Source organism: Aulonocara stuartgranti (genome assembly GCF_965226115.1).
Source record: "Aulonocara stuartgranti genome assembly, chromosome: 3".
NCBI lineage: Eukaryota > Metazoa > Chordata > Actinopteri > Cichliformes > Cichlidae > Aulonocara > Aulonocara stuartgranti.
In genome coordinates, this window is record NC_138941.1 from 10,675,121 (window position 1) to 10,688,804 (window position 13,684).

The window sequence follows — 13,684 nt, forward strand, 5'->3', positions numbered from 1 at the left end:
AAAGGGCGACGTTTTCTTCCAAAGAGCTGCAAACATGGTCGACGCCTCATTAGAAGAATCATCTGGACATTTGTGAGGAACTCTAACCAAGAAAGCAACGTCACACAGATCCAACAGACAGTTTCCATGACTGCAAGTGTTGAGTGGAAAAATGCTACATTGCATTATTGCATCCTCTCACCACAGGAGGCGCTGTTGGCACCACTGATTGCTGATCAGCTGTTCTCTGATGATCTGATTGATACTGTGAATAACGGGACTCACTGAACTCTGTGACACAGTGAAGATTACAGAGTTTAACTTCACCCTTTAAGACTGACCACAGAACCAAGTCCGCCAGAGCTTTTGTTATATTTTTACATGCTGTGGAGCCATTTGTGGGAGCATTTCAAGTTGCTATACATCAATACAACTGTTATAGCCCTAATTTTAATAATATGTATGCATTAAGTCCATAGTAACTACATAAACTGCAAAAACAACCTCTGCTCATCCATCTCTGTGTGTATCAGGATACATTTGGTTCATAATACACAGAAAAATCAGAGTTATTACCTGTAATAAATGTGAAAGATTCCTGCAGTGATAACCAGGCAGGACTGAAACACATCCAAGCTGTCACCACGGTAACAGCACCGCCCATCCACAGGTGAGGGGAGGAGCAAAAAGAGGGACTTTGACCATTTTATACTAAAAACACTCAACTAATGTTTCTAATATGAAACAAATAAGCCCACATTAATGTGAGCGTTTATTAAATAATAATAATGATGATTTCCTCCTGATCTCATTTCCACAGCAGAGAAAACTGTGGTGTATATTGAGGTGGAGGGTGTGGTCTGTGGCTCAGGTGTAGAGTGAGGGTGGGGTGCACCACAGCAGCATGCTGGGACTGCTGAGGGTGGAGGAGGGAGTGATGATGACATCAGAGCTGCAGCACAGAGACCAGTGAACACACAGTCTGTTCATCTTTGCATAGATACAATATACAGCACAATATTGAATGACAGACACGCTGTGGGAGCTTCCACAGATACACTGACGTCAGCATCCAGAGTCCTCCTGCTGCTCCCCCCTCAGAGCCCCGTGATCAGCACCAACACATTCAGTTAGATGACAGAGTCCAGCTGCAGCTAGAATCAGCTCCCCTCTGTGAACAACAGCACAGCGTCAGTGTTTCACACTCAGTGAAAGGAGGAAACAGCAGAAGAACACCATGTGTGCTACGTTTCCCAGGACACACTACAAACTGCACAAATACAGAGCAGCACGTGGAAGGACCTGGAGCTGCATTTACAGAGCTGCAGACAGCGTGATGTCCTGTATGGACAGGTGGAAGGAACCAAGTCCTCAGCTGGAACACTCGTGTTTGTCCACAGACAGGAAACACAGCAGGAAACTTCCTCACAGAAGTGCAGCTCATGGATAACACACTTCCTGTCAGTCAGAATGAGGCTGCAGCCAAACACAGAAAGGTGTTTTTGTCCAGATGAGCCCAGAGAAGAAACACGAGTGTTCACAGACATCAGAAGCTCAGAGAGGTGAAACATGAGGTTGGAGTCCTCGTCAGCATCCAGAAGAGCTGCTGTGAAACCCTGAGTACTCATGACAGACTCTGATGGCACAAACACATCATGATTCAAACAGAAAGACAAACATGGAGCTCCTGATCCTCCTGCATGAGAACAAGCTGACATGAGCGCTGTGTCTGAGAGTGTCTCCCTGTCACAGTGACAATAACACAGCTGCTGCTCACAGTCATTAAACTGACCTGAGGTCAGCTGTGCTCCTTACATATGAACCATGTGACCTCACATCAGTGCTGTGGATGACTGTAGTCATAGAAGAGTAGAGCTGTAGCAGGTGGTGTGAGGAGGAGGTGGTGTATTCTAGTTAACGCAGTACTGAAACACTCCAGCAGAGGGCGCTGTTAAGTCCTTATTGTAACACAGTTACTGTGTGCAGTTAGACTTCATACATAATCTGCACTTATTTCCATCAGACATGCTGTCAGGAAATGATTGGTTTCTATTGATTCTACTTCCTGTTGACTCGTTTGATGACAGTGAAACAATCACAGCTGATTGTGTGATGATGTAAACTGTCACTGTTACATTCAGTGTGTGTGACATAATGTTAGTGCAGGCTGATAACAGCCTGGTTCTGTTAGAAACACATGAACGTGTCCATAGATCAGTGTGTGTTTAACATGAGAGCTTCAGCCCTGCTGATGTGTTAAATAAAGACATGCAGGAAAACTGATGAGACTCTGAAATAACTCTTTATATTTATAATGTAACTCTGCATCAAAAGAACAACAAAGGATCCCAGACAGGTTTCTGTGAACAAAGACCATTCTGATGTTTCTGTGTTTCTAACACTTTGACATTATTAGTAAACAGACTGCAGTGAGCAGCATTTATAAAGAGCTTCTATATAAAGATATGACAGCTGTTTGACAAGTTTATCACTCTGTGTTTGGACCTGATCAGTCCAGCTGTTTACTTGAAACATGTTCATTTACCTGTTCTGTTATATTCATGTTCTTGTCTCTGTTGAAAACACATTTTAATGTCCCTCAGATTTTTCTCCCAGATGAATAAATATAAAAATGACACAAACTGACTGCAGCTACTTTTTGTCCTTTCTGTCAAAAACCTTCATGTGACTCATGAGAGACACGTTTCAGCTGTTTGTGACAGATCAGAGGCCAACAAGTCATTTATAACACTTTCCATCATTGTTTAAAGTTCTCAGTGTTTCTGTGTTGCTGCGTATAGGATCTCCCAGCATCATCACTGTGCTGTCCAATCATTGTGTGCGAGGTTACCCTTATAGTGCGATGTGTGTTTGCACAAAGAGAAGCATGTGTGTCAAATATAAATAAGCACAGAACAGAAACAGCTGCTCGTTTCTTCTGTTTAGAGTCAAGTTAGTGTTTTGTGTCTTTGTTTGAGGCCTGATGTCGAGCAGAGGTGTGTGTAACTGCACTGCTCTGTTATATGTGTGAAGTGTGTGCTTCTCTTCAGCATCATCTTTGTCACTGCTGATTCCTTTGTGTCATCATGTGTTGAGAAGAGAGAACAGTTATAACGGAGGAGCAAAAGGAAGCCCTGAAATCTGCATCAACAAGGAAGTGTTGGCTCACCAGTGATCCCAGCAGAGCCACTGGTTTGGCTCCAGTTGTTCTAGATTCAATGATGTTGTTGCTACAGATACATGTCAGCATCTTTATTGAATTTAATATGAAGCAGAAATGGTGTCATTAGGAGAAGAAGAGGAGAACAAGTCCGGCGAGGAGGCAGCAGCTCTTAAAGATGAAACAGCAGCTCAGCCCTGAGCTCAGAGAGCTGCACATGAAAAAGCTCCTCAAGCAGATCCTGTCAGAGGTTTGTCATCAACAGGAGGAACTGTTCACATCATAGGATGAAGATGCTGTCAGCTGGATGAAGAAGGTTATTTAATGCAAACGTTCACACTGAAGTCAAATTGTTGTCGTGTTGAACAGATTCATGTACTGATCGTCTCCAGAATGTTAGAAGAGCTTCAATGAATCATTAGAAACAACTTACAGCTGCACAGCTGTGTCAAACACATCTGTGTGTCATTGTGGGATTGTTGTGTTTCTACATGTGACACACGTCTAAAACATGCACACAATCTGAACACAAACAGGGACTCATGTGTTCCCACAGCCAGATGCTGAGAGCCATTTCCTTGTAGTCCTGTGTCTACATACATGAACCATTAGATGTTATTGGAATGATTGTCAGCTCTGATAGTTTCATGTGTGTTTAGCTGGACGCTGTTTGATCCTCGACATGTTTAAAGGTGTCCAGTCCTGAGACACTGGGGCTGGAAACAGCTGTGATGTCATTGGACTGTCACACAGACAGAAGTGCATGAAGTGAGCAGCCGAGGAGCCGCTGATGTTTTGGATTCAACAGCATTTGAAAGGTCGACACAGACACATTTGCACACAGAAAGCTGAATCTGTCATATGCCACAGTGAACTCACTGTTCAGTGTTTTTCAGGAAGCTTCTTAACTGCCTCTGCTGCCAAACAAGCAGCTGATGTCCTTGAGAAGAAGCTGAAGAAGTCTTCAACAACAAATACAGGAAGTGGACTTTCAAATACTAGATTCACTTTAGACTCACAGAGAAATGACTCAACCAGCTGTGTTTGACTATATGAAAGGTCAGTGTGTGTCTGCACACAGACTGTTGTGTTGGACTGTTATTCAGTTGTCTGCTGAATGTTTTCAAATGTCTGCATCTCAGCTGTGATGAGGCTGGGGGTCATGGGAGGCCACCGTAGCAGCCTCTTCAACATCATGACATCATCATAAATGCTGCTGGACTGTCTGATGGGCTGACGGTGAAAAAGCCGTCGGGAAGGAAACAGAAGACATTTCAGAGGCTGCAGCAGATTTCTTTGATTCGGGGCCTTTTTCAGCTTTATTGGACAGAGCAGTGAAGATAAGTGACAGCAAAGCAGAGAGAAAGGGGGCGTGGCCCGGGTCAAAGCCAGGCCAGCTGCTCTCCACCTCGTGGTCACCTGCTCATCCTAGTGAGCTCCACCAGCAGCCCTTTCACACACTTTACACTGTCAAACACTGTGTGTGGACCTCAGCTAACAACAGGCTGCATTTAAGTCTGGACTACATGCTTTTATATTGTTTTTATTCCATCAGCAGCTCAACATCATGAGCAGCTTTGACATAAAGACATCAAACTCAAGCTGACTTTAAACTACTTTTAATACAGGGGCTCAAAAACAACAACATCTTTATTATATATCAGGACACAAAGTCATTTCATCTCAAAGGGAAACAGCTTTATTTGGAATAACCAGCACTATCAACTGGTTTGGGATCTCCACCAGTTTCATGTCTTTGCAGCTTCTCCAACAAAGTTCCTGTAAAATCAGCATGTTTGTCTTTATTGGTTTGATAGTGATTGATTATTCAGTCCCAATCTGCTGTCATCTAAAGAACAAAATGATGTTTCTATGAGTCACAAAGCTCCAGATGTTGTCGGCTTCACAAAGAAAACAAAGAACTTAAACACAAAGTGTTTGGAGCCAAAATGTTCCCAAGCTGCTCTTTTTGAAATGGCAGAGGTACAGTGGTGTCTAACAGCACACTGTGGAAGGCAAACATGTTATTGTTGGATGAAACTTCATGAATCCTTTGTAGATTTGAGCTGTTGGAGCCTTTCTTTTCTCTTCAGGTGTACAGATGCTGAGGAGGCAGGTGAAGCAGGTGGAGCTGTTGTGATGCTGCAGAGGGTGTGTCTTAGTAACTCTGTGAGGCAGAACTGGATCCAACATTGTGGATGTGTTGATGTTGGAGCCATTAAGAGTCTCTGGCCACACTGTAGGATTTCCCTTTGATCCACTGTGGGGGCATTTTGGAGTCTGTCAGTGAAACTCTTCATGTTTGTGTTTGACTCCAGTTTATAGAAACAGAGAAATGTGTCATGCTTTTGTTCGGCCTCCACAAATACACACATTTGTTCATTGGTTGGACTTTTTGGAAGGAGACACATTGAAAACCATGTTAATAAGATCTTGTTGTTTCCTGTGGATCCGACACAGAGAGTGGACTTCAGACAGAAAGCGTGGAAGAGATTTTAGAGGCCGTGTGTGGCAACAGGAAGTTTCTGTGTGTTTGCTGATCTTACATGTGGAAAACAACACGTGATGTTTGTGAAGTCCTACAATGATCATTGTTCTCACAGCATTTTGAGTGGGAACAGTTCAAACTGGGAGTAGTGGGAGTTATTTACTGATTGAAACAAGCTGAATGTTTCTGTGACGATGAAGATCAGCAGCTCAGCTGATCAATGAACTGACATCTATCAGTCGTTTCATGAGATGAAGTCATCAGCAGACATTTGTTCTGACTGTGTGATGAATGTCAGAACGTCAGGGCTCTGCTTTAGTCACTGCTTGATGATCATTGGCTCATTGTTGAATCCAGGGCCCAGTCTGACCTCTGACCTTTGCTGCAGGTCTTCTGTGTTATCTCCACTTTCATGTCTGATCTTCTGCTGTATCGTCCAAAATAAACATCTGGATCATTTCCAACACTTCAGCAGATCTTTAGTTTGGGCAGTGCAGCACAGAATAACACATATTGTACTATACTGCCCACTTCCTGATCTTATTGGATCTGTGTGTGAGGTTGGTGAAGGAAACACATGTTTACTGAGTGAGTCGCTGCCATTAGGAACTAGTTTTTATATCACAGCCTGGAAATCACACAGGACCATTTCTGCAAGTGAAAAGTCGTCATTGGAGGAAAATGATTATGTAGTTTGTGCGACTGAAGAATTGTCCCAACTACATGTGCTGCTGACCTTTGACCTTTTCTTTAGGTGCACAGAGGAGTCTGTGGAAACATCCAGAACTGAGGCATCTTGTGTACAAACGTGTTCAGACCAGATGTCAAATGATGTCAGATGTCATCCGTGAATGGATGCAACTGTGGATCGTTCCAATAAAATGAGGCAGTTTTGTAAGTACAAGCCCACTACAACCCATCATCAACATTTTAAATTACATTATACATCTTCACTGATATAAAGCACCACTATTTTAACCTGATTCACTTTTTCCACCCTAACAGTTCATTCCTCAAATCAAACAAGATATTTGACCCTAAAAAAATGCATCAACAAATAATTTTGTAATAAAATATTTATTCTTCAACTTTTACAAGTGAAATCAAACAAGTGTGTTTAAGAGTGAAACCAGAGTGGAAGCTGCTCATATAGAGTCCAACCCAGGCTAAAGTAAGCTGAGTAGAGCAGCACCATCAAAGTGTCGGCTCTCTGGACACGGTGCAAGATCGCCATCTGCAGGACAAAACTAGTTTTTCTCGCCCTCCTCGTCAACATCAAGATGATGTCATCGTACAGCAACTGATTCCCTGTCCGTCTGGAACAAAGCATTTACATTAAAAAGACATTTACAGAAAATACAAACACCAACAACACATCTCATCATCACATGATATTTTATTATTTATTATATTATATATTTTTATTGTACCATCAACATCAACAAATACCAGCATATTTTCTTTGAGATTGAGTAGAGTGGACCTTTCCCTTGGTTCACTTCCTGCTCGCAGCATCAGCTGACCTCTGACTTCCTGGTTAAGGTCTCTCAGCGTTGACTGGAATATCAAATCGGACTCACACCATGTTCTTGTAATGTGGTCATGTCTGTCAGCTGTTTGAAGAGCATCTCTGGCCTAAACACAATAGGAAGAACAACAACACGGCAAAAAAACAACAACACATTTCCATATTAGATGAAGGGCACCGTAACTGGAAATGGTAACATTCATCTGATGCTGCTTTGGATTTATCTTCTGTTTTAGATCAACTTTGATCACTTCGAGCCATCTTAAGTCCGTTTGTTCTTCTCACTAACATCTCGTATGATTTCAGATCCCTGCTGTTCCCCAGCTGCCCTGTAGGTTTGTGCTTTGACCTCCAGAGGGCGACAAATCAGCACAGACAGAGAGCTCCATTCAAACTTTGCTGCCATCAGGAATAATTCTTCAAATATAATCATCAGTGTTTGAGCAGTTATGATATCAGGGACAATCTAGACATGTGTGACAATACTGAACATGTCACATGACACACCTCAAACATCATGTGATCCACTCTCAGTCTGCACTTTCATTCATGACTTCAACAGGTTGAAATGAGCTTTGAAGAAACATTCAGTGAAATAAATCTTTCATGGATTCATGTGAGCAGCAGATGAACTTTACAAAGAATCAGTGGATTTATCTTCTGTTTTAGATCAACTTTGATCACTTCGAGCCATCTTAAGTCCGTTTGTTCTTCTCACTCACTAACGTCTCGTATGATTTCAGATCCCTGCTGTTCCCCAGCTGCCCTGTAGGTGGCCTCAGTGTGTCTCACACCATTTACAGATGATTACAGGTCGTTTACAGTTCAAACAGGTCCAACATAAGAAATATGCAGAAAATATCCTGCTATAACAGTTTGGGTCAAAGTGCAGATGTTCCAGATGTTCTGAGTCTGTCTGTGTTTCATGTTAACATGTAGATGTTGGACCAAAGTGAAGCTTTTTGATGTGACAGCAGGAATGTGAAGTGTAACTCTGAGCTGTAGGAAATGAAACTAAACGGACTTTTTCTCCTTTATTTATAGGAAAGTGTAGGAGAGCAACAGATGAACAAGCGTTACTGTAACAGGAAACATCAGAGGACCTTTATGTTCATCATCATCACTGTTTCCTTGTTCTGTCACAAACACACAACACTTCCTGCTCTCTCTCTGATGGATCTGATTGGCTGTTTCATTCACAGGAGGTCAGGGCGTCACACAAACAGCTTTAACTGCACAACGACACACTTTAAATCATCTGCAGACAAACCTGTGTGTTTGATTTATGAAGAAATAATAAAGACGTGTGTACAGCTGTCCATGAAGCAGCTTCTCACACAAACTCTGACACTTCAGCCACTTTAATTCCTGCAAAGCTGCGTAATAAAGAGCTGTGACTGCTATGAGCTGCTGATGATGACTGCATGAAGCTCTCAGCTGAAGCTTCTTTCATTTATTTTAATGTTAATGTCGCCTTTTTAAGTCTGTGTGAGGATTTTAATGACACACATTAAAGGAGCTTCTTTGATTAGAACCAAATTCATGTTGATTTTCAGCCTGAAATGATAAAAACTTTAATAATTCTGTTTATAATCATCAACCTGGAGACTAATGAAAAGTATAATAGTGAAAAAAAGCCTTTATTATTTGAGTAATGCCTGAATCTGCTCAGAGACGGAGACAACACAGAGGTGTTGATGACAGTTTGACATTAACTGAATTAAAAACAAAGTGCTCTTATTGTGAAAATCTGCCTCCTACTTCTTTAAATCATTTTTATGTATTTTTTAACCTCACAGTGAAACATTGAGGCATTAATCTGACACAGTTTGATCAGCAGCTGTGTTTTCACTGACGTTTCACTTTGATTTGTTCAGACTGAGCAGAGAGGATCGGTTCTCTGTGTGCGCACTGCTGAGAAACACAAGCTCATTTCTGCTGTTTCATGAAAAGTGTTATGGAGGAACAAGAAGTTCAGCCTCTAAACTCTCAGCGTGAGGACTGAGTGAAGAGTTTCAGAGCAGAGAGTTTTGGCTCACAGCTTTTAGCGTCTACACAAAGAGACGATTACGCACTTGATCTGAGAACATCTCCACCTCCTACAAACAAACTCTCCTACGAGCAGCTGTCACAACCACAACAGGCAGAAGACTGGATTTCTTCAGGTCAGATTTCATGCAGTTTGCACTAAATTGTGTGTCACAGACTTTGTAGTTCACATTTGTGTGACTCGTTTAAATCTTCTCCTCCTGAAAGTGAAACTCTTACAAACACATCAGGCCACAACCTGCTGCAGGTTAATGATTGATCTGAAGGCAGCTGACCTTTGAGCAGGAACTTGTGAGTCTTTTATTGTGTTTAATGCTCACAGTGCTGAAGCCTGCAGACACACCCACATCATATTATTTGTTCTCAGGAGATAACATAGAGATTTTGGCCCTTTCTCAATGTGCGTACTTGCGTTCTCGTCTACTCGTGATACGTCATCAGTCGGAGACCAAGTACTGTTCCAATTTGAAGTACGCATCAAGCCGAGTTCTCGCTCCGCCCGTTTTATCGAGCATGCATCGGGTGAGTTGTGTGGACTTGGTACAGCTAAATATCCCAGAATGCATTTCGTCCAAAACTCAAACGCGGCAATGGCGGACGAGCGGGGCTGAAAACTTTTAAATATTACTCTTTCTGGGTCACAAAATAAACATTTAAGTTATTTCAAGCGAGAATGTAGCTGTGTAAACTTCAAATATCTGCTCGATTTATCAAGATATCATATATTTCCAAACACGCTCCGACGTTTTCGGAGACGTCTGTGACCCGCCAGCTCCATAGCAGACAGCGAGGTCAAGGATCATTAGAGCCGGCGAGAACAGCGGACTCCCAGCACATCGTTTTCACCCCTTTTATTAAGGTATGTACACGTATGTACATGTACACTATTTTTATTAATAGAGATTTCACCACTGAGGTTAAACATGATATATAAGTCACTTAGATCACTTCTAAATGTTAATGTTTGGCTTATTTCAGTGTTTTATTTGTTCCTGAGTAAACCTGTTTGGCTGTGATTAAAGTTAAGCTTCATAACATATTACTCACAGTTAAATTAAGAGGGGACAGCAGTAAAAACTCTGGACCTGTGACATCATCAAGTATGCCGGTGTTCCAATTGTACAAATTGCGAGTCCGTGCTCCCGTTTCCGGCAAGTCCGTGCTCCCGTGCGGTCTCGGCAAATCCGGTCTCGCCGAGAACGCGAGTACATACTTGCGTACTTAGAATTGAGAAAGGGCCTCTGACTATATCGCTCTATCGGGAGGCACCAAGATGGCGGCTTGAACAGTCGTGTTTTTTTCAGGAGCTCCGAAAGACCGCAAAATTTACTAAGTAACTTCATTCTCTTTCCACTCGAATTATAACTATGGATGCCCAAAAGGTTATTAAGAATGCAAAGCTGCAATTTGTGCCGTCAAACCCCAATGTTAAGACGTCGTCGCATGCTAAAGTCAGTGACCATGGCTATGCTAACACTGAAGCTGCCAACGTGGGCTTAAACAAGCGAGAACGGGGAGCAGACTCGGCGCCGCCAACTCCTTCAAAACAACCGCCAGAGGAGAAAAGAACAAAATCTTCAGAGAAGGAAGACGATATCTCCAATAAAACTATTTTTGAAGCCATTATGGGACTTGACAAAAAATTTGAAGCACAACTGGAGGATATCAAGGAACAAAACAGACAAAGTGCAGCTATGGTTGCCAGCTTGGCTAAGGCTGTAGAGTTTAATGCTGCAGAGATAGTTGATTGCAAACTGAAAGTTGTTAAACTGGCAAATGCGAATGAACAGCTGCTTAAAGACAATGAAGACTTGAAAAGGAGAGTGAGAGAACAGGAGCGCTACCGAATGAGGTGGTGCCTAAAACTGAAAGGGATGAAGGAAGACAAAGATGAAAACATTAGAGTGAAGGTTTTGCAAACGCTTCAGAAGATTGCCCCTGACTTGAACTTAGAAGAGGCCGTTGATATTGTCCACAGAAACATCATTATTCTATTCACACAGAGGCGAATTAAAGAAGAGTTGTGGAGGCGCACCAAAGACTCTTCAACCTGCAAGCAAGAAGGCATCAGTTTCGCAGAGATGTTGCCGCAGGAGGACATACAAGATCGACAGCGCCTATGGCCTCTGGTGGAGGAAGCAAGACGTGCGGGTAAACGAGCCTACTGTCGTGGTCCACATGCCTTCATTGATGGACGCAAAGTTGAGGAAAGACAGGAGAACTAAAAATGACAAAAACTGAAATAGTGGAAACTTGTTAGCGGTCTAAGGAGCTCAGCATTTAGTACTTTTTTTCCTTCTTTTTCTCACGTGGTGAGTGATATTCTGTCTATAGTTCATGTTGAATGTTAACATTTGTTTTGGTTCTTTAAATGTTAGGGGTTTAAGAGAATCTGTTAAAAGAAAAGCCTTATTTTTGTACTGCAAAAGTAAAAAATCAAACTGTATTTTTCTACAAGAGACTCATTCATCTGATAGTGATGTATCTTTTTGGTCAAACCAATGGGGTAGCAAATTCCTGTTTAGCCATGGCTCAACGAGGTCGGGGGGTGTAGCAATTTTATTCAATAACTTTCCTGGGGATCTTGTAGTACAACGGACTGACTTGAATGGTCATTGGTTGATTGCTGTAATGAGAGTTGAAAGTTTGTTTTTCATTTTAGTCAACGTTTATGGATATAATAATGAAAGTCAGAATAAAATTATGTTAGAAGATATAACTTCAAATATTTTTGAACTTAAAGATCGATACCCTACAGAATACATTTTAATAGGTGGTGATTGGAACATGACTCCTGATGAATGGACTGATAGATGGCCCTCAAGGACAGGTAGACCACAAAAAAATAACCTAATTATAGATTTTTTGATAAATAACAACTTGACAGATATTTGGAGAGTAAGAAATCCAGGATTTAAGAGCTTTTCTTGGTTTAAACCAAATGGAGCTTGTAAATCTAGAATAGACTATTGGCTAGGAAGTGACATCATTCTTAGGCACACTGTAAAAGTTGTGATGTCAAATGCACCTCTATCTGATCATTGCTTTATTGAACTGTGCTTAGAATCGGAAATTAGACAATCAAATAAAATAACTTATTGGAAGTTCAATGCCAAACTTTTACAAAATGAAGACTACTGCGACATAGTCAGAAAAATTATAAAAGATATTATGGCTGATCATCTAATTGTAGGATATATCAATAAATGGGAATTCATTAAATTCAAAATTAGAGAATTTAGTATTCAATTCAGTAAAACCATAAGTCAAAAGCAAAGAGAATATGAATGTAAATTATTCCAAGAAATTACTTATTGCTGTAGTAAAGATGATCTAAATACCCAAGAAAGGAGTAAACTTATGGAGTTGCAAACTAAATTAGATCAGCTCTACCTAAATAAAGCAGAAGGAGCTTTTGTGCGTTCACGGGCCAAGTGGATTGAGGAGGGGGAAAGAAATTCTTCATATTTTTTTAATTTAGAAAAGAGCAGACAGAAAAGAAATTTTATATCTTCTCTGTTAATTGATGGCATTGAATGTGACGACCCTAAAATTTTGGAGAATGAAACTTATACATTCTATTCCAATTTATACTCCTCACAGTTCTCCCAAGCAGATTGTGATGTCTTTTTTGATCAAATAGATAATCTGATCCCTAAAATTGATGAATCATTTAAGGAATTATGTGAATCTGACTTCAGAATTGAAGAGTTAGATGCATCTGTTAAGAAAATGGCACTTAATAAATCCCCTGGTCCAGATGGGCTTACAGTTAATTTCTTCCAATTTTTTTGGGAAGACTTACGGGAAATTTTATTCAAAGCTATACTGGCCAGTATTGAAAAGGGAGAATTGATGTCTAGCATGAAACAAGGATTAATTACATTAATTCCTAAACCAAACAAAGATAAACGACAATTGGATAACTTAAGGCCCATAACTTTATTAAATACAGATTATAAAATTTTCTCTAGCTCAGTTGCAACAAGGCTCAAACAAGGGGTTTCAAGTATAATTAGTGAGACACAATCAGGGTTTTTGAAAGACAGGAACATTCATAATAATATCAGATTGGTTTTAGACTTACTGGACTACAATGATCTAATTAGTGATGACAGTTTTATTCTTTTCTTGGACTTTTATAAAGCTTTCGATTCAGTAGAACATCCTTTTATTTTAGAAACACTAACTCGATTTGGATTTGGGGATAAATTTAGGAAGATAATACACTGAACAAAAATATAAACGCAACACCTTTGTTACTGCTCCCATTCCCCATGGGATGGACGTAGAGACCTAAAATTCATTCCAGATACACAATATAACCATCCCTCCCAAACAGTGGTCACAAATCAGTCCAAATGTGTGGTAGTGGGCACATCTGCTATATTGAGATAATCCATCCCACCTCACAGGTGTGCCACATCAGGATGCTGATCTGACATCATGAGTAGTGCACAGGTGTACCTCAGACTGCCCA

The 13,684-nt window shown here is 41.0% G+C and overlaps 4 protein-coding genes across 4 annotated transcripts in view; 3 read left to right on the forward strand and 1 right to left on the reverse strand.

Annotated features, from left to right (window-relative positions):
• The window catches only part of LOC309697249 (NLR family CARD domain-containing protein 3-like), a gene marked incomplete at its 5' end in the record, with an annotated part of 36,384 nt that extends 33,806 nt beyond the window's left edge, over positions 1-2,578 (forward strand). The window contains one exon of the mRNA XM_082519006.1: positions 1-2,578. This exon is cut by the window's left edge and continues 1,203 nt beyond it.
• The window catches only part of LOC309702186 (protein NLRC3-like), a 374,484-nt gene that overhangs the window by 42,753 nt on the left and 318,047 nt on the right, over positions 1-13,684 (forward strand). The gene's annotated exons all lie outside the window — the stretch shown is intronic.
• Positions 1-13,684, forward strand: part of LOC309702174 (NACHT, LRR and PYD domains-containing protein 3-like) — a 126,514-nt gene that overhangs the window by 41,218 nt on the left and 71,612 nt on the right. The gene's annotated exons all lie outside the window — the stretch shown is intronic.
• Positions 6,404-13,684, reverse strand: part of LOC309702377 (uncharacterized protein) — a 202,004-nt gene continuing 194,723 nt past the window's right edge. The window contains exons 2-3 of the mRNA XM_082527088.1: positions 7,077-7,262; positions 6,404-6,943 (exon numbers count right to left, since the gene is read on the reverse strand). Coding sequence (XP_082383214.1) covers positions 6,914-6,943; positions 7,077-7,262 — 216 coding nt within the window. The 3' untranslated portion in view covers positions 6,404-6,913. The remainder of the gene's footprint in view (positions 6,944-7,076; positions 7,263-13,684) is intronic.